The sequence below is a fragment of the Apostichopus japonicus genome, chromosome 8, assembly GCF_037975245.1.
Source record: "Apostichopus japonicus isolate 1M-3 chromosome 8, ASM3797524v1, whole genome shotgun sequence".
NCBI lineage: Eukaryota > Metazoa > Echinodermata > Holothuroidea > Aspidochirotida > Stichopodidae > Apostichopus > Apostichopus japonicus.
In genome coordinates, this window is record NC_092568.1 from 32048336 (window position 1) to 32072507 (window position 24172).

At 37.5% G+C, this 24172-nt stretch overlaps 1 protein-coding gene across 9 annotated transcripts in view; it reads left to right on the forward strand.

Annotated features, from left to right (window-relative positions):
• The window catches only part of LOC139971612 (uncharacterized), a 254208-nt gene that overhangs the window by 61200 nt on the left and 168836 nt on the right, over nucleotides 1-24172 (forward strand). For all 9 annotated transcript variants that reach the window (XM_071978246.1, XM_071978247.1, XM_071978238.1 and 6 more), the window contains 14 exons: nucleotides 97-291; nucleotides 1350-1676; nucleotides 2222-2362; nucleotides 3176-3340; nucleotides 4258-4584; nucleotides 5809-5964; nucleotides 7217-7381; nucleotides 8116-8442; nucleotides 9156-9311; nucleotides 9772-9936; nucleotides 12628-12954; nucleotides 13597-13755; nucleotides 15198-15365; nucleotides 16273-16599. In XM_071978246.1, coding sequence (XP_071834347.1) covers nucleotides 97-291; nucleotides 1350-1676; nucleotides 2222-2362; nucleotides 3176-3340; nucleotides 4258-4584; nucleotides 5809-5964; nucleotides 7217-7381; nucleotides 8116-8442; nucleotides 9156-9311; nucleotides 9772-9936; nucleotides 12628-12954; nucleotides 13597-13755; nucleotides 15198-15365; nucleotides 16273-16599 — 3105 coding nt within the window. The remainder of the gene's footprint in view (nucleotides 1-96; nucleotides 292-1349; nucleotides 1677-2221; nucleotides 2363-3175; nucleotides 3341-4257; nucleotides 4585-5808; nucleotides 5965-7216; nucleotides 7382-8115; nucleotides 8443-9155; nucleotides 9312-9771; nucleotides 9937-12627; nucleotides 12955-13596; nucleotides 13756-15197; nucleotides 15366-16272; nucleotides 16600-24172) is intronic.

Sequence of the window (24172 nt, forward strand, 5' to 3'; positions counted from 1 at the left end):
AAATTGTCATATGAGAAAATAACAATTTGAGTTTGAAAGCTTTTGCTTGTATAAACGATGTGATTTGATGCATAAATATTTCTGTTTAAATGATAGGATGTTCATGACAGTCAGGAGAAGTCAGTGGTAGAATTCAATGACTACCTGTCCAATGTGAAGACATTCGATGACCTCTTGGAGTCTCTTAATGATGAATTGGTATCTCTGGAGGATGTTGCAGAAGATGATGACATTGATGGGGAGGATGTTGAAGAAGAGGATGGATTGGAGCTGAAGATCAAAAAGATCAAGGTACCCTAGCCCCCCCCCCACCCCCTCCATCCCCTCTTCTGTCATAAGAAAAGAAAGAAGCAAAACAAACACAGAAATGAACAAACAATTCTACCAAAAGCTAATGTAACATGGATAATGCTAGTCCCCTTTTTCCTTTCCCGAAAGGGGAAACTGTGGGTCACTCTTACCGACTTTGCAAAATTGTGAGGGGGACCGTGGACTGCAAAGTCGGCAATGACTATAACACGGATTGCACAGTCGATAATTACTGTCATGGTTAGACTCGTCCAACACAGCAACATACAGAAACGTTGTACTCAAAGCCAAAGTGAATTAATCAAGTCACACATATGGAGTCTATGCATACTAAGTTCTTAAATACTCCCCTCATTACCTTTTGGGAAACATTTCATACTGCAGTTTTGATTCAACTATTTACTGTAGTTCAGAAGTGAATGAATAAATAAGTTAATGACTAGTGTCAGTGAATATTGCTGTATGAGTGACTTTCCTCATGAAAATCATTGGATTTAGGTATCATGAATTGAAACTATAGATGCCACTTTTAAGATTGATACAAAATCTGCAAAAGAAATGGTAAAATGTCTTTAGTCTATAGATAATAAGCTGAATGATTGTTTGTAAAATGCTGAATCAGTAGTTTATATTGGTTAAGGTTTTTATTCTCAAGTTTTACATACCATCCATGGGAATTTTTCTCTTGGGAGGAAAAAAAAATGTTAAAGATATTCACAACGTTCTGATTGATAACACTACAATAGTTGAGAACGCGCTATGTCAGCATTTCATAGGAAATGTTCTGGTATATCATTTGCATATGTAACACCATGGAGAAGTGGTTTGTATTGAGGCATGGTGACTTAGTTGGCAATTGTACAAACAGACCATGTGAAATGCTTCCCTGTGGTGAAACACTGTATTACTAACTTTTGATTGCATTTTGATTAGTAACAGAAAGATAAACAACTGTAAGATAACATGAAAAGATAACATGCCAAAATAAAATGATGCGTTCAATAAATTTATACAAAAGCTCTTTGTTATTCATTGTACAGGAATTGATGGAGAAGATTCCCGACGGTAACAAAATACTGAAATCAACAGAAGATGCAGCAATCAGAGCCATCAACTCTACCGCATCATCTGGACATGACCCTATCACCATGGAGACGGAGAGACTGGGTCACCGGTGGCAGGAATTTAAAGATAAACTGACTCTAGAGGAGACAGGCTTGAAGGAGAAGGAGAAACTCAAGATGGAGCTGGAATCCTTGGTATTAGAATTTGCAGCATGGTTGGAGGATGCTGCCATCCAGCAGAAAGAGTTAGAGGAGAAGAAAGGCAGTACCAAGGAGAAAAAGGAAACACTTGGACCATCTCAGGTAAGTTGAGATCCTGGTCAAGTTTTGCTGATTTAATTGTAATTAATTTTGATTTCCCATGAAATAAGTGAATCTTTAATCTTTTGTATTAAAAAAAAATAAGTAAAGAAAGAAGAAGGAAGATGAAAAAAAGAAGATGATAGCTAATTGTTAATATTTGTGATTGCATTTGTTGTAGGGATCAAAGTTGGATTTTATATGCTCGTTAGTGACTTAATTTTTGAAATTCAACATGCATATAAAAGTCATTCATTACATAACCTTCAAGTGTCAGAGAATAATACATCTTGTATCTTTTGACTTTGTTTTCAATGCTTAGATATATTTGTTTACAAAGTCGTAGTTGCTTCCTGTATTTGACAGAAGATAATGATGTATAGAGTGGGGGAAATGGTTCATCCCTGCATTTTATAGCCTCAAAAATGACATTTATTAAAGATAGACAAATAAAGTTACATATATAAATATGTATTATAAAATTATCATTATTATCACAGACTTTCTATGACAGAAATGGTGATATTATCTAAAATTCTTTCACACAGGCTCTGTTCGATGACGTTCAGAAGAAATCAAACACATTAGATGAGATCCTCGAAAAATCCAGGCAACTAGGGAAGGATTCAGACAAAGCTAGAATTCAAAAGCTGGATGATGGTTACCAAGAACTTAGCGATAGCTCTCAGGTTTGTGGAAGGGTTATAAGCAAATTGATTTCTACTTTTAGTTGATTTCACTCAAGGCACTTTGCACATATTGCAAAATCTCAGTTTGGACAAAAGTTAAGCAAAGCTTCCTGGAAGTCACTTTGTAGTTTAGGAACAATATGGTACCTCATAGCAAGATCAGAAATAGGAGCACTATCTAGTTTGAAAAGAATTTATTTACTCTTAATATTGTAAATTGATCTCAGATGATCATGTTTGGTGCAAAGAAAAAAACAAAACAAAAAACTGTAAAATGGTTGAAATTGCATCACAAGATGGAGTTAAGCAATCCTGGATATCTTGTTAACTAGTGAAACAGGCTCTTAATACGTAAGTATAGGCTTATACAAAATGTTGTCAGAAAATGTTTCTGAAGTGATATATAGATCATTCTTATCATTGAAGTACTGCAATAACTTGCTTTTACTCTCAGAGAATTTCTGTGGGAGTTGTAAGCAATAGTTGTATTTATTGTGAAGAGGATGGTAATTATATGAGAGTGTAATTTATTTCCTATTTAGTGGTTAGACTTGAATAAATGACTGACTTTGAGGTTAGTAATTTGAAGACTCAAAAGATGACAGATCAATCAGAGCAGTGAAATGTTGTTATGAAAGACAAAGCAGTTACCTCAAATTAACAAGAACTTACAGAAGTGTTAATTACCTGTAAAAATCAACAGTGTATAAACGTTGAACTGAACGTAGCATTTCATTTCTTCGGATACTTCCATCCTGTAAATCTAAAATTAAACCATGTATTTATTGATAGAATTATTTTCATTCCATTTAGGCTTGCTGTGAGAGAATCGAACAAGCCATAGCAGATAGTGAGTTGCTAGACCAGCTGAGTGTGGAATTATCAGAGGACATATGTAGGGCAGAGAAACACCTCGAGGAAAACTGCAGAGTAGATTTACCGAAGGAAGACATTCAGTCTCAACTTCAGATTCTGCGGGTAAAATTTGTCATTTTTAATAACCGCAAGATCATTTGGAGAGGGCTATTAGTTTTAAAATATGAAATGCAGCGTAATTACCTTATTTCATTGTGAGCGGGCAACAGCATGATTTTCTTTTCCTGTTGGCAATTGTTCTTCATCTCATCTATAAAAAAAAGAGTGAAAGCCTTTAAGATGAAAATATGAATCAGGATGATCCCATAAAAAACAATTATTATGATGAAGAAATGAATCAGTATTATCTGATAAAAAACAATTATATTGTAGCCGCATTTTATCTTTAGCTAGTTAGCAAAGTTTGTTGTAATAGTTTGTATTCTTCTAAGGGATTGAAAAGGTGCTTGTTCACATTTTATCTGTTCGGAGTATGTTAATGAAAAGTTTTCTTTCAAAGTGATTGAGAGAGTGTATGGACATTTACTGTGTTTTAGTGTACAACAAGCATAGGGTTGGTCTAAGGAAGGGGTTTTAAAGGAAAGAAACTTCCTATATCTGTTCTTGGGAGAACTATGGTAGGTAATATAGAGATTTAATTTTGCCAGTGGCAATTAGTGAATGCTTGTTCACCCCTCTTCCTCTTGATTGAAGCTATGATATATCACAGTTAGGAAATTACCTGGGGCGGCTTGGGCGTGTTAAACACAGATAAATTTGAGTCTTTAGGAGCATTTCAACTTTTGTTTTCCTTCTAAATTTATGGATATAAACTTCATGAATTTTCACCATGCAGCCTCTATGCATATTGATTTATTATAGATATACACTCAGACTTGAATGTGTTAACTGGAAGTGTACCAAAATGGAAGTTTGGTAGTCCTCTTTTGCAAAAAGAAGAATTTAGACAATTTTAAAATTTTATTGAAAATGAGATCAAGTAATCTTCTGATCTAATTTTCTCTTCTGGTTTTGCACAGGATTTAGAAAGCTCAGTTCCAGAAATGGAAAAAGAATTGCACAAAGTTAAGGATCAGGCTGCTAAAGTGAAACCAGAGACAAATGATATTGGACGAGTTGTAATACAAGACAACACCGGCAGGTTAGAGGAAGCCTTGAACCATTTACTTGCAAAAGTGAAGAAGACCATTGACCAATTAGATAGCTGTTTACAGACTCAAAGCGGCTTGGAAGAGGAATGTAAAGTTCTTTCTGATTGGTTGGAAATGGCTGCACCAATACTGAAGGCAGCCGAGGTACCATGTGATGACGTCGGAGGCAAGGCAACAGCAAATGCAGCTGTGGAGGTAACGTTTACATTTATTATACAGGAGACTATTCTTGAAAGGTACAACTTAGTAGGACTGACATTATCACAAATTTGGGCAAAGTTAGGATAACATCGGGATGATCATTTGTATCTCAATAAATACTACTAGGTATTGAGATAAGAGCCTAGATTTGACAACGGAGATACAACAGTCTAAACTGCTTGGATTTCAATCTTGAAAAGAAAATTGTTGCTTGTAAGTGGCAGCACACACATAATATATAATTTACAATTTTGAAATCATAGGAAGCTTCAAAGTCAGCAATATGCAAACTAAAGTTCTGTTTGTTGGGACTGGCCTTTAAGGTAATTAAGGCTTTATCTTGGCAAATTTGTCATTAAGTAAATTCTGTAGTATTTGTAATCTATTTTGTAACTTACATTCTGTGCATGAAAATGTCTGTAAACAAACATGCCTTAAAATAACTTCCACCTACAAGACCTTGAAATACCTGTCTTAACTGATACACCGAAGATCAAGTTACAAGCACATCATTAAAATTGAGACTCTACAGCTCTGAAGCTCCAGCTAGAAAATGAAATAGGAATAACTCATTTTCAAAATTCAGTTTTGGTGATCTTGCTGTGCTGCTTATAAATTGGTTCAAAATAGGTCATTACACTCACGACTCCCAAATGTGATCCACTCTCAATTTGGATGTAAACATACTGTAAAACTGCACACTCATCATTTGAGTAAAGCTATGTTATGGATATAGTTACAGTGGCAAACATCAGCACATTGATCAGCTATTCAGAATTGCCAACTATTGACCACAAAGTCTCAGGAAAACCCCTGTTCTCTTTAGCTACTTAGGTCAAAGGTTCATCAGTTTGGTTTCTATTTGTAGTGATTTATAGTTAAAGAACACATTCCATAATAAAGCTTACTGGAATGTTAATGGGCTTTGTATTGCAAAATTAAAACAGAAGTAACTGTATTTGACTCCTACTTAAGCATGTTTAAATTCTGATCAAGGTTTGCAGACAAGAATGTTCCTGAAGGTTTGGATACCCTATGAAGTTCTTGACACTGGAGTGTTAAATTAGACAGTGAAATGTATTAGTTTGTGAAAATTCAGACAGAAATTTGAATATGAGTGACCTATGCTTGAATATGTAAAACATTTGGCAGCAATACTGGTGACTTTCTATCAGCTGTTAGCAACGTTTTCTTCTTTGTCATTTCTTTGATCCGTAGGATTTATTGAAAACCATACCAGCTGTCAAAGCCAAAGATAAGAGGCTGATGGGAGAAGTAGATGAGTTAATCTCTGCTAGTAAGATGGATCCACAGCAAACTTACTCTACTGTGAATCTCTGCAAGAAGGTTAAAGAGATGTGTAATAAGACTGAGGTAATATCTGTGGTTTCATATTAAACACTGTAATAAGACTGAGGTAATATCTGTGGTTTCATATTAAACACTGTAATAAGACTGAGGTAATATCTGTGGTTTCATATTAAAACACTGTAATAAGACTGAGGTAATATCTGTGGTTTCATATTAAACACTGTAATAAGACTGAGGTAATATCTGTGGTTTCATATTAAACACTGTAATAAGACTGAGGTAATATCTGTGGTTTCATATTAAACACTGTAATAAGACTGATGTAATATCTCTGGTTTCATATTAAACACTGTAATAAGACTGAGGTTATATCTGTGGTTTCATATGAAACACTGTAATAAGACTGAGGTAATATCTGTGGTTTCATATTAAACACTGTAATAAGACAGGTAATATCTGTGGTTTCATATTACACACTGTAATAAGACTGAGGTAATATATGTGGTTTCATTTTAAACACTGTAATAAGACTGAGGTAATATATGTGGTTTCATATTAAACACTGTAATAAGACTGAGGTAATATATGTGGTTTCATATTAAACAATGTAATAAGACAGGTTATATATGTGGTTTCATATTAAACACTGTAATAAGACTGAGGTAATATCTGTGGTTCATATTAAGCACTGTAATAAGACTGAGGTTATATCTGTGGTTCCATATTAAACACTGTTAAATGACTGAGGTAATATCTGTGGTTTCATATTAAACACTGTAATAAGACTGAGGTAATATATATGGTTTCATATTAAACACTGTAATAAGACTGAGGTTATATCTGTGGTTTCATATTAACCACTGTTATAAGACTGAGGTAATATCTGTGTTTTCACATTAAACACTGTTATAAGACCAAGGCAATATCTGTGGTTTCATAGGAAACACTGTTAAATTACTGAGGAAATATCTGGGGTTTCATATTAAACACGGTACAAATTGTTCTCCTTCTTAAATCTCAAAGTGGAAAGTTATGTTCAGTTCAGATAACGGTGATGTAATGTCCTCAATTCAGCACACATTTATTATCACCGTTTGAATCTCACTTCACTTTGTTTATTTATGTAGGGCCAATGGGAATGAAAATTTTCTTGGAAAAAAAAAAACTTCTTTAGGGAAGAATAAAATACATATAAGATGGTTGGTTATTTAATTTTATAAATCTGTAGATGGAATCATAATTACACTTACTCCAAAAGATATTTCTCCTCAGTGGATATTTTGACATAATCAGTGTGTTTAATATATCATTTTAGGAGTTGCATTCACAAATAGGCCAACATCTTGAAGAACATCATAACCTGAAACATTTCATGGAGAGGTTGTCCGCATGGCTGAAGTTGAAAATGGAAGAGTTTGAAACTTGTAAAGATTGCAGAGAAACTTTGGATGAAAACAAGGAAAACCTTCAGAAGATTCAGGTTTGTTGTGCCGTTATATATCTCTTTAACGTGCCATAGTATTATTACGTGACGACTGCTTCAAAACATTCCAATCGAACATCGCCAGGTTGGCATAAATGACAGGAAGGAAGTTAGAAAGTGGTTCGGATAACCACAGGATCTCAGGTGAAAGGGTTTTCTTTGTACTCTTGCCAGAATGGTGTGTTTCCAAATGGTTTTAGTCTATTTATACTTTTGGGCTTTTTTGAAAAACTGTCAGACATTGCGTTGGGTTGGGGTGGGGAAAGGCTCCATTTTGTCTTTTCTGTAATGATCCATGCTTCCTGAACTTGTGTGATTTATATAAACTTTCCAAAAGAAGTCAAAGTTGAATTGACCAAAGGAACCTTCTCCTTTGGTTTGATCATGAGTATAATTTTTCGTTTCTCCTTCCAAGGGATGAGTACTCACTTGACGTAACGTCATCATGATCATATGGTTATTGTCTCAATGTTAGGACCTGCAGGGCTTGGAGTGGATCCATTTGTTTCGTAAATATGCCCGAACTTGATCTTACTTTAAATCGAAGGAATTCTATTTCCCTCTCTTTTGTTTTTAGCATTCTTTATCTTGGAATTTCACATTGCTCTACTTAAATTCTTATATCTGATCTTGTTTAATCTTATTATATCGTATGCATGAAAATTGAAGAGATATCACATACATGAATATTCACGAGGTAAAATGACATTCTATTTTGTCTTTCATTCAAGGAGCTGATGAAAACACATCCCGATGGTGAGGCTCTCCTAGCCGAGACAGAGACCAAAGCCAAGGCGGTCTTACTCCACACTTCTCCCACAGGTCAAGAGGTCATCCGGGAGAAACTTCAAGCTCTTGGAGGAACATTGTCAGAACTAAAAGAAGACACAACATTCAAAGCTAATTTGATGCAGAAGGTGGTGTCTTTGTGGGAATCTTTCATCAGATCAGCTGAGCAGTTTGAGGAACAGCTTGGTATTGATGACGCTACCTTAAGAGCAGCAATGGGGCCATACGGGGATGAAGAAGTCCTGAGTCGTGCATTGGTTGACTTGCAGGTAATGCCCCTGAAGGGATTTTATCAGATTGCTTTGGCAGTAATAGCAGTCAATATATGCAAGTTCAATACTTGGTCCTTAGGCCATGTAACCACACAATTATGGTTTCCTCTGAGATGTGATTATTTGTCCACAAGTTAGTTTTAATCACCCTGTTGACTGAGCAAGCTATATACAGGTGAATCCTCCAGGGCATAATCTGTTTTGTCTGTAGCGGTTTTGAGGTTTATCGATTGTACGTATCATAATGTACTAAACATACTCTGGTTCTTTGTATGTAATTGTTATACATTGTGCCCATTTAGCAAAACAAAACAACTGTTTTTGGAACGTTATGAATCAAATATCGAAAGAGCTTCCATTTACGAAGCCAAGTGATTAAAGGTTGGATCCAAGAAATTTTTAATTCCCGTTGAAGTTGTAATTCTCGTTTAAACCCAAAATTATCAGATGATACGACAACATTGAACATTCAGAATGTCCAACATTTTCATAATATTCTTAAGATGATGACAGAGAGGTCATTTCATCATGAGATGCCATGGCCAGGTACAACTATCCATAGTACTCTCAACATTGTAAAAATGTGTTATGCAATAAGGCTTTTGAGGCAACCCATCATTAAAAATTGGGCTCAGTGTTACCATGGTTACAATCATATTTTGAGAAAAAGTGATGTCTCAATTGGGCAGTCGTGTACTTTCTTTTGGCAGGCTCTGAAGGCTGATGCTAGCAAACATGAAACAAGTTTGTTAGAAGTAGCATCCATCAGGCAGACACTTACAGATATCGCCGGTCCAGTGAAGGTTCTCGCAGATCATGATGAGAAATTGAGCAGGGAAAACCAAGTTTTGATTGATAAGATCAAGGTCAGTATCTATAAAGCTGTGAATACTGTTTGGTGTGTCGATAATCAATAAATTTTTGTGTTTCAGCCTTTCAATCCGGGCAATAGATCTGTTATCCATTTGAAAGTGAATATTTATGTTTTTCTTAACAGTGCTTAAAACTTTTTGAAAATCAAAGCCAGAGAAGAATTTTGGGTAAAAGTAATATTTAAAGAGAATTCCATTTGTCTATGTTTGAGAACATGTTTCATTTTCCATTTAAGTTTGCCATAAGCCTTAAGCTCTAAAATTTGGGCATAATGATTGCATTTAGGTTCTGTTCATCCGAAGGAACAGACCTTATCATTGAGTTCACTCTAAGGAACATACCTTAGATTGTGTTCACCCTAAGGAGCAGGCCTTAACTTGTGTTCACCCCTAAGAAACAGACCTTTGGCCTGTTTTGTACCTTACGTACATTTTTTTCATAATCTCCATTTAGGAGGAGCATGATCATGTAGAGAGAGGTGTGTCTGATGCCAACCTTTACAAAATAGCCAAAGAAGATTTCTGGTGTTGGTCAGAAGAAATCAAATCTTCCATCAACGAGAACTCTGAAATGAGTGGTGATAAAGGAACTCTTGCAGCTAAAATGGATAAACTTCAGGTTTGTTGTCAACTGTCTATCTTTTGTGTAACAAACCTTAAGGATAGTGATATTTTGTCACATTTTATCCAATCAAAATGTGTGAATATTTTTTTCTATTCTTTAATCAACTCTGGCTGCAGACGGAAAAAAAAAACCTGTAAAGTTTTTCTCTGCTTTGTTCTCTAAATTTTATACATGTACTGTTTTGCTTTCATCTAGAGAAGTTGTTCAAATGGTTGAAATGTCCTGGGAGGGAGGGAGGGAGGGAGGGAGGGAGGGAGGGAGGGAGGGAGGGAGGGAGGGAGGGAGGGAGGGAGGGAGGGAGGGAGGGAGGGAGGGAGGGAGGGAGGGAGGGAGGGAGGGAGGGAGGGAGGGAGGGAGGGAGGGAGGGAGGGAGGGAGGGAGGGAGGGAGGGAGGGAGGGAGGGAGGGAGGGAGGGAGGGAGGGAGGGAGGGAGGGAGGGAGGGAGGGAGGGAGGGAGGGAGGGAGGGAGGGAGGGAGGGAGGGAGGGAGGGAGGGAGGGAGGGAGGGAGGGAGGGAGGGAGGGAGGGAGGGAGGGAGGGAGGGAGGGAGGGAGGGAGGGAGGGAGGGAGGGAGGGAGGGAGGGAGGGAGGGAGGGAGGGAGGGAGGGAGGGAGGGAGGGAGGGAGGGAGGGAGGGAGGGAGGGAGGGAGGGAGGGAGGGAGGGAGGGAGGGAGGGAGGGATTTTAATAATGAAATGCAACCATTCTTTCCAGAGGAATGGAAAAGAAAGTCAACCAATCTGGAATAGAGATCCTTGAAGGTGACCGCAAACCCTACAAACATTTTCAGATTTCCACTTCTCATTCTCTAGTTCCGGTTGTCAATGACAACCTGTCTGTGATAGCTTCACGGACTGACTACTTTGTTCAATCTTTTTTTTTAAGGATCCTTAGCAATTACTTCCTGTTTCCCAGTTGAATTACCTGAATCTACTAACATGCAGGGCTCTGCTTGTATATGGTCTGACGGATGACATTGTTTACTCCGGAAATATTTTCTCTGTTTGGTATAGGATTATTTGGATTGATTGATGTCAGGGAAAAGATGCAGGAACTTATCCTTCAATAGTGCCGGGGGGGGGGAAGGAGGAAGGTTACCGAATATCGGTGCTGCTGTGAGCATCCAGGCACAATGAGTCACCTGATCAATAGTTATAGATAAATGCTGGATTTGGGTCAAGCAGAAGCAAATAGAAAGTAGAGTAATATCATCACAATTGTTTATGATTGTCACAAGACTGAGGGTCCTTCATTGTTAGCTGTTCATCTGTAAGTAATAACTATAGGGATCCTGTTTTTTTGCAAATCTGTTCATTTTTGAACCAAAATAATGGTTTTTAAGTGAGAAGTGAATTTTTGAAGGTGAGATTGAGAGAGAAAAATTGTTAACCTTGAGAAGAACTCTTTAGCATCAGTCAAGGACAGGTTCAGTCAATTGTTAATGGCTTATTTGTTTAAGTGATCGTTTCATTAATACCAGCCATGTTGTAAGATGAGGACGGCTGTTTCATACTTTTGGTATTATTTCTGTTTTGACTTCCATTTCCCATGGTATTGTTTTGCCAATTGTGTTAATGCCTGGACTTTCGTGTATGCCATCTATGTGAAGTAACAACACATTGTTAACAAATGCAGATGTACTTAATTGTTCTCTGGATCTTCTCGTTCATTGTGATTTTAAATCTTCCCCTACCTCAATTCCCTGCTACCCCCGCCCTTTCCACCCCATGCCACCCCTGTAAAGAAAGAAATGATTGTGCAATTTTAAAAATAGAGATGGAAGTAAAATTTCGATTCAGCCTATCGAAGTAAAACATTTGTGAGCAGAATTCTTTTTGTTTGCTAGTTTGTTACAGCAGATGTCAGAGAGAGAACGACAGGCATCAACACTTTATTTTTAAGCCTGTCACAGTTCAGGGCAAATTTTTAAGGTTTTTTTTTCTTCTTTCTAATCGTCCCTCAGACAGCCAGGTCTTACTTTTTGGTTGTCCAAACAAATTTGGTTGTCCGAATAAAATGCAGCAAATAACAAAGAACGACCAATATGTACACAGGAGGAGAGAAGTGTAGGTTTGGTTAATGTCACACCAGCTATGGGGACAGTGAAACTCCCCTCTGAGTGGATCATTGGCTTTCGACTAGTTCTGTTTGATTTCATAATCTCCAAAGTGATTGGAGGGCAATACCCATCTATCATTTTCACCTATTCGTGTGCATTAAGTTACATTGCAATCTGAATTTGATGTTAACAACTATAGCCGTCCGCAGGACAACCTCCGAGGCTGATATTATTTGTCCAGAATATTGACATGCTGGGTGGTCATCAGTGCAATTGTCTTGACGGTGTGTGGTACTAAATGTATAATACATCAACGAACTCACACCTATCCACGAACCTCTGTTTACAAAATGAAATGCCGATCTCCCTAGACTAGGGTGCTTAATTATCTGCTGTAGGGACTTCTGTGAAGCCATTTCTTTGCAAAAGTTTGCTAGTAAATTAATTTAACCATATCTTAACACAGTAGCATTTGTTAATCCCACCACATCACCACTTACCATTTTTTTCTATGATAATTCCTGTAAAAACCTCAGGCACTTGATTTGATCCATTTGGAAGGACTGTTGAGTCACAGGTTTTTGAAGTAATTTTGTAAGAACAACTTTATTCTATTATGGGTTTGCAGAATCTACATTCATGTCACTACCACGGTGAACATTTGATAGAAGTAACTGAAACCAATGCTACCAAGTTGATGACATACCTAACAGATACCGGTAAAGAGGCAGTCGTCTCTGAGTTGGACAGGATGAAAATTGATCTCAGGAAACTGATGGAAGATATTGTCTCATCCAAAGACAAAGTGGAAGCTAAACTGAGAGAAATTGATCAGTTTGAATCGGAAGCTAATTCTCTCGACAAAAGATTTGATGAAATTCAAAGTCATCTGGTTACTGCAAAAGAATTGGAATCTGGACTACCAGAAAAGAAGGCTCAACTTGAAAAATGCAAGGTGAGGTTGCATCGCTTAAAATTAGTTTTGTAACTCAAGAAAGAAACAGTCACATAGTTTTTGTTCCATGTAGTTTCACTGTTATTGAATTAAGTATTATCTAAAGAAAGACACTGTTACTTTGAGACACATTCACCCCACCCCCCTCCCCCCACCATCTACATTCTTTATCCCATCCTTCCTCCAACAGTCCCTCCTCCCATGTAGACAGGGAAGATAAATACAACTTATATTAGATCATATTGTCTGCTGTTTCATGAACAGTTAAGAATATCTTGGTATTATTCTGACACCAATTGCCATACCCAACAGCTTCTAACCCCTCCCCCCACCCCCCCCAAAAAAAATCAATAAGAATAATCTTTCATGAAGCTGGTACCAAAAATGATGATTAACATTTGACAGGGAATCTTTTAATCATCTGAAAATGGTACCAGACCAGCCAGATGGTTATAGCAACAGGCCGAAAGCTCCCCTGCAGCCAAACGTCTCTCTGGCATGCTTCCACTTTTAAAGAGACTATATTCAGACAAACCATTACAAACCAGGACAGTCAAATTCTCATATTTTGAAGGATGGTGTTAAACATTCTGAATTATTATCTGGGTTACTTAATATCATGTTATAATTTTTTGTTTGAAGAACGTACAAGCAGACTTGACATCTTCTCCCAATGAGAAGTTGGACATGCTGAAGGAAGCAGCCTCTCACCTCCTGAATGAAAACCCTGACCTATCATACCTGCAAGATACCTTGGATAAGTTGCTGTCTCAGTATGAAGCTACTGCAGATCTTGCCCAGGTGGGTTTTTATACTGCTTTTCATCTTGTCTGAAGACTATATTTGTATGCTACATGTAATCTAAATGGTGTTTATCGGTAAAATGTACCTATTCACGTCATCACGTCCCCAACATCATCCATCTCTGTCATCCTTCTCATCATCATCATCCATCCCCATCATCATGATCCGTCCCACATAATCCCTCCCAGTCATCATCCCATCATCATCTGTCCCTCATCATTATTCATCCCACATTATGGTTCCTCCCCTTCATCACCCATCCCTTCCCTTCATCACCCATCCCCATCATCTTTGCTCTCTATTGTCATCTGTGCCCATTTTCACAGTTCATGTACACGCATGTTAGTATGCAAGAGTTGGCTTTTGGGAAAGGGGCAGAGTCTGCTAAATGAAGGCGTTAGACTAAAAGGTGATTTGGGGGGAGTCGCCCTTCCCTCTAAGAAATACCTAGACTGAGTGTTTTTACTCAATACTGATGAGGAAAGCCAAGGGGCACAGGGGCGGCCCTGCCCGGGCCCCTGTTTTGCACAACACTGCCTATTCCTAAAGGGGCTGTTTGTCTTCTCTGAACAAGTTAAAAATAAGGAAAAGCATTGACAGGAGATTTGTCACCTCAGATTGAATATTGTTGGCATGCTTAGTCAATACATGACCTAGCTATGCAATCTTATATTAAACTCTATCTGTGTATTAAGAAGGTCATTCCAGCACATGTCTTGTAGCAGTCTTCATTTATGATCAGGTTAATTGGGACAAGTACATATTACATACCAGGACCCATACCCGAAAAGTATTGGACAGGATGGAATTGCTTGGTTTCCTATTACCAGTAATTTATATTTTCTGTACTTCACATCAACAAGGATGTGAGTGATTTTTCAAATCATATACTCCCATATTTTATGCAGTAGGGGTTTAGTCAACTTCATAACACTGAAGGTTCAAGCAATTTACATGTTACTCACAATTGGGTTCCTCTCTCTGCATTTGTCAGTGGAATCGCACAAAGGCTCCTTGTTTCTCAGACACATCAATATCATGATTTTAGTTGATAAGGTAATATTCCATGTATTATGTACATTATATTTTATGGTGATTACAAATATTATTATACATGTGTCACATCACTTGTTACAAAGCTGTTGCTAATCGCCATTGTTTACAAGAATATTTGAAATCGAAACATAATGTAGTTTGTAATTTACATGTTGTATTAATATATAAAGGTAAATGTTAAAAAAAAAATTGCCTAGCTTATATCAAAGATCATTGTGAAACTTTTTTTTTCATTGCAAAATTTTCACACGGTAAAATTCCATTCAGCCTCACACTTTACCTGCCAATCATATCCAGGGACTCAATTTCAAGATTCAGTAGTTTCATTTCCTAGTATTCCTTGCCTCTTTATTCATGGAAAGAATTGTTTGCATACAATACAGGATGCGGTCACAATGCAACAGAATGCAGTGACAACCCATGTGTTATTCCAGGAAGCTCTTCGAAGCCTGGAAGAGGAAGTCGGCGACCGAGAGGATGAGCTGAATGGAACGTTGTCATCATTGAGTGGTTCAAAGGAAGATATTGAAAAAAGATTGGTACCTGTCAAGGTATGCATGTCTAAAATATTTGGATCCTTTGAGATTGGATCTTTGATGGACACATCTGTCACACATAAAAGAAGTCATTCACATCTGTTCAGGACTCAAAGGTTGTCTTATCTGCAAAACAAAAAGAGAGGAAAATATTAGAGGTGCAAATATGACTAAAAGTTATACACGAATCAAACATGTTTAGACATACATTGCCTTGATTGAATGCAACTCGATTCAGGCGCATAGCCAAGAGGGGGGGAGGCGAAGGGGGCAGCCTCCCCCCCCCTTTGAGCATATTTTTTTAATGTTTTTATGATATCGCTAGTAATTTCAAAAGAAAATATGCTAAGATGCAACTTACAAGGCCTGGGAAGTGCCATTTCCAGCGATCTGGGAGGCATTTTCTGCCAAAATTTTCTTGTACGTTCGCGCCAACCATGGTGGCGCTACGCTTGCGATAGTTTGCAATGCCGTATCTACGGCTCTGATAGTTTGCCTACATTTCGCCCCTCCCTTGGCAAATTCCTGGCTACGCGCCTGACCTGATTCTGTTTTTTGGTTCATTTATTTTGTATGAATTCTGCGGTCTATAATTGTTCTATATATAGAAATTAAAACATATGAAATTGTGGCTGCAAACATTACAAGCACCCTTTCCTGTGGGTATAATGTAATTTAGTTTGTCCAAACTTAAGTTCATAATACATTATTTAGCTGTAAATTATTTTTTGTCCTTCCTTTGGTTAACCCCTCTGCTGCAATTGTTAGAAAACACATTAAAAATGGAATTCTATTTAATGTTGTCTAATGTAAGTTACGATAGGCCATTCATGTCTCCATCGATCACCAAAAATAATAACAATGAAAAAGGAAAAGATAAAAAAACACGTTAAAATTTTGTTTTTCCCATAAATTTTCAAAGGAAATCTTTTACTGGGGGACTCAGTGTGAGAAGAATCTAACAGAACTTGAAAAATTAAGCAAGGATGCTTGCAATTTCTCGTCTCCTCCTGGCCAAGAGGCCATTGCACATTTGTATAATCAGGTGCAAGGAAGAGTTAATGGACTACTGGAAGATTCTCAAGCCACTCTAGGAAAAATTGAGCAATGTGTGGAGATATGGTGTGACTTTGAGAGACAGACAAAGGAACTAGGAAGGTGGCTGGATGATGCCGAGAGGAGACTCGGTGACATCAGTAAACCATGCAAGGACATGGAGGATCAACAGAGACAAGTAAAGGAGGTTCAGGTAGGTGCACCCCTCTACCTCTCTCTGGTATATTTTCGCCTGCCACATCACCTACCATATTATTCAATGTCAGTGCCAATGCAATGTCAGGGGGGTGGGGGTGGGGGGGTGGAGAACCTACCATAGTTATCCACTGTGTGCATTTTATGCACTATTTTCAGGCTAGGAAATTTAGCATGTTTGTTTGCAAGATCCAAATGTCAATAAAACTTAGATCAATTTATGGCTTTATGAGAGATTCCCTCCTACCAGTTTTTATATGATTATTTGGAACTTGTCTGTGTCCCTAACATGGCAAGTTCAGAGGTAATTGGTTCAATGTACTTCTCAGAATGTTGTGCTTCACCACAGTTACTGGTTCACATATCTGTTAGTTAGTCAAAGTTTCTGATTGGATTAAGTGTTGTGATAATTCAACAAACAGGATCCATTTCACATGCTACCCTTGTTTGATCAAAAGTTGTGCAATATACATTGTACACTGCCTGTTGTTATGCAATATGTAGTGTAGTCCTTCCCGGATGCACCTAGGCATTTTTCCCCTATCTATATATAGATATTTATATATCTATATGCAAGTTCATTACCATAGCAACCTTTGTCTGCATTAAGGCAACTCGGAACAATGGTGAATAGAGTATTGCTGTGTGCCTCTGTGTTTTACTGAACCCAATGAGAGGCACAGCTTTATAGCTAGTTTAAAAGTCATACTTGTATTCAGAGATTCTAACTACAGTACATAGTGAGTCTATATAAACCAGTCGTCTGTAATATAAAAAGTCAATGTCTCTTTAAGCATGGCAAGATATGCTTGAACCAATCTTTGACTGATAGATATATGCTATGTGTATACATATACCCATGTCAATGTTGAATCAGTGCTAGTTAAATCTTTGCCCAGACCGGTATATAGCCATGTACACATAGGAGTATCCAGATGATGGCCAATACTTAGCTTTTAGTAACTCAACGAAATGTTTAGAGTATTATAGAGACTTGTGATTAGGGACCTGTCTGTGGCCTATAAGAACTGTGGTTTTGAGGATGGTGTTCCCTGGCAACTTCCTGATGTTACTTACATTTCTTTGCAAACATATTGTATTTCAAAAAGGGTGTAGGCATTAATAGGTTGGTGATTGTGGGTAACTGTAGGTAAATTTATAGATCAAGCAGGGACTTAGAGGGGGTGTAGTTGGTAGGGAATGGGAAATGAGACAAAATGTTTTGAGGATGGTGTTCCCTGGTAACTTTCTGGTGTTTAATACTTACATTTATTTGCAAACATATTGTAATTCAAATCAATAATGTATGCGTTAATTGGTTGGGGATTGTGGTTAACTGTAGCTAAATTTGTAGATCAAGTAGCAATTTTAAGGGGGTAAAGAGGGTGGGGAATGGAATATTAGAGGACAAAAATTTTCTTTTTACATCGATCTGTTCAGTTTTGCAATACTCTCAAAACAATCTTTACCATATCTTGTAAATGTTGCTACCATTTCTTTAATAGAGATTCCATGTAATTCTAGCACTTTTATAGTAACTGTTGGGTCTGTAACATGCTATGATCATGCTGCTAGGTGAGTGCGTAAAACCCACTATTTCTTTGCTAATGAGGTGTTATTGTGCAGGTATTAAGAGGAAGTGTCCAAGCATGAATAATGAAAAATTCTTTGTTCATCAAAAATTCTTAGTCAGTGCGACATGTCTGTTTACCACAGATAATAAGGACAGCTTGTAACCACAAAAGTGGTACTACTAATTGCTGTTAATGTCTAACATCCCAGTTGGCATGGTTGCTCCATGGTTGTATACCATATGGAAGCAGATAATGCTATATTTATATTAAAAATGTCAATGAAAAGTTATTCTCTGATAGCCATTGATAACCCTTGGAAACAATGAACCCTGATAACAGTTGGTCATTGGTGTCAATAGAATATATTGGAGAATTTTGTCAAAATTTTAGTCAAAGAAGGCTATAAACAGCAAATGTATTGTATCAAAATTAATGTAATCCTTCTATTTATCGTCCCGGTGAATGATAATATTTTGAAAAGTATGTCAGGTGAGCTCTTCAGGGATGTAAGTGCAGCGCAAAAAAAAAAAACCGGAAAACTATTCGGAGACCCCGGGTGAATGCCGTCCTAACACATCCTACTCCTAGCTCTGACTATTTACACACTATCGTTATGTTAGGCTAGCTCAAAAGTATTAGCGCTAACACATCCTACTCCTAGTTCTGACTACTTACAGACTATCGTTATGTTAGGCTAGCTCAAAGTTACGAATACGTCAGAGCGAACTCCGGAATAAAAAACAGTGTCATGTTTGAATGCGATCACGAATATCGACTATCATATGCGTATCTCGTAGATTTCCACCGCTCACAAATATCACAAGTGTTAATTCCGAAGCTTATGTCGAGCACCAGCAGTTAAGAAGATGTGAATTAGGCAAGGTTTTCAACGACAGAAATGAGCTATGGCTATTTGAAGTTCGCACGTACGCAACGATGTTCACATGGCACAGTGTTGTACAGTGCAATGCAATGTGTAAAAAGAAATGGTATTTTGGTTGATCGATGAGTAAAAATTGAAGTTAGCTTGCTGCAACGGGCCAGGCATGTTTTGCCGCGTTGTGTCTTTGATATTCGTACAATTTTGTGGAAACTTTATTGGAATTTTTAAAAAAACACAGATTTCCGTAAAAATACGGAAGACTTACATCCCTGGCTCTTTTATTTGTGTAATCATGCATGATGTATGTAGCCTTCGAATGGGTTACCTTAGGCTCACTGGCTTGTAAAGAAGTAGGAACAATGTCATCCGTAAATGAAAGTTTCAGTGGAAATAAACCTTCCTGCTGCTAGTAACGTTAAACTGTTAACTAAATCCATTTTGACTTCCACCTTCCTTCCTACTTATTCTTTATAACATCAGCTATCTTTGGTACTTGCGCTCTCGTCTTCAAATCTGTATAATTGTTTTACTAGAAGCACCGTGGTGTTTATTTGTCACCTGTGCATGCCACTGGGGTTGCCCACACGGCGGACGTGTGATCCTGCACCGGTTAACTGTTTAGAATATGGTACATATATCCACACCTGCTACGAAGGTTAGCCACTGGGAAGTATTGAAGGTTGGGAACATTCCAGTCCTGAAGTGTTTATCTCTCACATGCAATTCATGGTCCCTTGGACCCATTGACCCCTGACAGTTCTAGAGGTCACTGCTAGTAGAAGAAGGTGGTGTAAGCTATCATGATCTTTCTACTCCAGTGTACTCCAGTGTACCATGATATATTCAATAATTGAAATCAAATATTATTTTCAATCTTTTACCAGGAATTATATAGCAAGTAAAATTGCTATATACAACATAAGACACTCATGCACCCTCCTACAAGTTTATCTCCAAGGCTGAGCAATTAATGAATTAGACTCAATTCTCAATGTTGTGTTGCCAAGACACGTTTCATGTTGTTAGTAATAATTTACACACAAATTGCAATTTTTCACAAACTTAAGTGTTTGATGCTTACTTTACTATTTGAGAGGAAACTTCACTGAAACGTGACAAGCTATCAAGCTATACACTGTTGTGTTGTTTTAGTGTTCACTAGTTACTTTGTGCTTATACACATAGGTGTAGCTATGAAAAAAGTTAATGATTTGATGTGTTTGCATCCCAGAAACTTGAAGCTGACAATTATGTTTTCATTGTAGTAATCATAAGGTAAACCAAACATACCTTTATGGAGGTGTGAAGAATTTATGTTTTCCCACTCGATTATGTGAAAGAGAAAATGATTATTTTACAACATAACAATGAATGTACATTAGTAGCTTACTCTTCAGTGTTATTTCAAGTGGCTCCTTTGATGTCAACAATATTGCATGAGATGCAAATAGGGTAATGACCACCTCAACCAAGAACATACTCTGCTCTATGCATAGGCCTACTCTACTCTATGGGTACTCTATTCTGTATACTCTGCTCTATTCCTATGCTATACTAAGCATACTCTACTCTATGCATAGGCCTACTCTACTCTATGGGTACTCTATTCTGTATACTCTGCTCTATTCCTATGCTATACTAAGCATACTCTACTCTATGCATATTCTACTCTATGCATACTCTATGCATACTCCATGCATACTCTACTATGTGCATATTCTACTCTATGCATACTCTACTCTATGCATATTGTACTCTATGCCAGGGCTGGAAAACCTTGCGAACCTTCCAAACTAGGTTGGCGGAAATCCAGCCTGGGTCAAAAGAACAAAAGTCGGGGGGGGGGGGGGTGTGGGGGGGTCAGAGCGAAAATTTGAAAAAGAAACAACGAACAAAAAGGGGGGTTAGGTAAACCCCATTTAAAATTTTATATGAAAAGTTTCAGAACCTAAAGGAAATAAATCAGAAAGCAGTGCACTCAATTTCAATCGCAATTACAACCAGTACGGTCTTGATGTGTTCCCATCCTACTCACAATGTCAATGGCTACTTTCGCACACAACAAGGTGTATATGTGTTAGTGTTTACACGGGTCCAAAAATCTGGAACCGGGTACCCGAGGGCCGTTACCCGTCGGGTATCCGGGTACCCGGAAAAATTTGTTTACCCTCGTGTATCACGATTTTCAAGAAATTACATATTGGATGCTGTAATAAATGCATTATATTCTCTACTGACAATGTTTTCATGTTCAAAAACGTAGGCAAACCTTTTCTTTCCTACCTTCCCCAGTGTTTCATTTGTTTGATGATTCAGCTATCACACATATTATCATTTCTATACAACTTCTCTGTGCAAAGTGTTAAAGTATGGCCGCTCTCGGACAAAAGACTGCAGGGCAAACTTACAGGAGTCCACCGTTGTACCGACTGTTACTTACACATTTACACATGGCAGCAGTGTTCTAGTCGAACATGCACCTGTGCTACGTATAAGATATTATACGGAATTGCCACTCAGGTATGACGTACTAGATGCAAATGTCTGAGATCTGGTCCTACCCATGGGCAACCCTCCTTATGCTAATGTTCTGAAAGCGACCCCTCAACATATTCGAATAAACTTTGTAGACAATTTGTTAAAAGAAAAGGACTCAACCAATTTGTAGTGGGTGTTGATCCAGTGTGATGAGAAACTTTGCTGAAAGTATGCCAAGATTTTCGTAACCCAAAAAGCACAGCACATATGTAGTAGTCTTTTATGTAAGTTACAGGCTAACATAATATCACTGCACTGCAGTTGCATATTGTACACGCAATTCAGTGTGTGGCAGTTTCGAAATGGAGTATTGCCAAACCATGTTTGTTTCATAATATCGGAAGTTTCGTAAGTTTTAATACTTTTAAAAGATTATAGGAAAGATAAAATATCTTTTCATTTTATAAAATTTGATCATAATGTAGCAACTCTAACTTGTCATTTCCAAGTTTTTCATCAGTTTTGTGACAATGTAAATTCGAAAAGTTGACATGCTTCTATTCAGTTTGTCATGTGCATAGTTCAAAGATGGCATTAATAACTAACGTAAATATTGACATATTTACACATTTGGCCACCACTATTTATTCTGGTCGAAACTGTTCCAATCCAAAACAGTACTTAATATCTATATTTCACATTTATTTCTTTCAACTAGAGAACTGTTTGTGAAAATCTGTCATGATATTTGCATATAGTGTACAGTCAGCATGTACAGTATATTAAACAACATATAGTTACAGCTTTGTTACCATGGAGACATTATTTTTTATCACCTTGGACCTTTGGTAGTATGGTCAGGTATTTACACTCTTGGGAATGGAAACACAGATAATTTTGTTATACTTCTGATTTCAAGTAGGTCTCAACCTTTGAAAACTTAACTAGGAGGTTAAAGTTTACTCTGGCTGCCTAAGTATATATGATGTTCATATAAAATCCTTTCAATCTCTATTTGGTGGAATCCTGGTTGTCACATCTGTTGTTGTCCCTGGTAGGGACACACTAAGATAGTCAAATTGAGGATACAACCATTGTGTGGATTTTCTGTCATCAGCTACTGAAGACCTACAAAATAAAACAATTATTTTACGAGAAAGCTACCAGTTTCATGAAGATGTATCGTCGTGTCAAAATTGTTACTGGAGTATGTTGTCGGAGTGTGAATGATGCAGATGAAGTCATGGTGACAAACTATTGGCTCAATAGTCAACAGAGCTAATGCATCCATCTGTGTTGTTTGTCTGTCTGTCAGGGGTGTAGGAGCCAGGGGGGGCACTGGGGGCACGTGACCCCCCACTTTATTCCAAACTAGCAAATGTGCCCTACTGGCAAAATAAAATGTGCCCCTTTGATGAAGAACTGTCGTTTTGATATAGCTAAAAGCCTTTGTTAATTTTAATATTTTATTTTGATTATTTATTTTTAGTCTGTACATGCTATTTTTAAAATGGCATCCTACATCTTTTTGTAGCACGGTTAACAATAAACAATCTCAATGAATTATATCGATAGCATACTAACTCATCATATATTTAAGTGATATGGCCGGTGTGTATTGGTTTATAACGAGTAGTGCTTGTGGAATGAGAAAGTGCCCCTCTGATGTTGTGCCCCTCTTTTTGGAAGCTTCCTACCATCCTGCTGTCTGTCTGTCTGTCTATCTATCTATCTATCGATATGTCTGTCTGTCTATCTGTCTGTAAAGTATAGTTCAAGTCATGGCCATCTACAGACTACCATAGTAATGCAACTACCGATCTATCTGCCTGTAAAGTTTAAAATCAATGAAGTCAGGGTTTCTATGGTAATAATGCATCTATCTACATTTCTGTGTGTCTTTAAAATTGATTTCAATTCCATTGATATGCAAATACCCAGGCAGTATGTTTGAACAATTTTTTTTGTAGGGCTAAAATGATCAAGTGAACACAATTGAATAAGTTCAAGGTCATGTGTTGTCTCCACAACATAAACTCATTGACTGCGCAGGGCTAGGGATTTTTTTCTGGTTTTCTGGTAGAACCCTGTCGTAACATTTTAAGGTACCTTCAATTAATTATGTCATTTTAGTCCATAAATATTCAGCCAGGATCGATTAAATATGTCATATAAACTTTGAAGACTAATAAAGGCATAAATATTGTATGCTGCCATATAGAACATTTGATGCAGCTATTTACAGCTATACTTTTATGACACACAGGATGTAGCACATGCTCTGTGTTGTTCTTGTACGTCACATGACGTGGAAGTACGTCACCATTAAACCGTAGCTCACTACTTCAGTCAGGGCTTCTGGTACGTAGGCTTTGACAATGCGTGTGAAATATGCGCCGAATGTCACATAAAGAAAAACAAGTGAGGATAACTTGCAAAACTGAAATTGTGTTAAGTACATCCTGAGTAGTGGAGGGGGGGGGGAGATGTATTTTTAGACCAAGGATTAAACGGTTTATAACTTCTTTCTTAATCGACCTAAAAGCGAAAGTGAGTATAGTGGTGGTACATGTACTAAAGTACATTGTAATATAGAAAAGAAAGTTGAATATTTAGGCTCTTGCATGGCTCAGTGT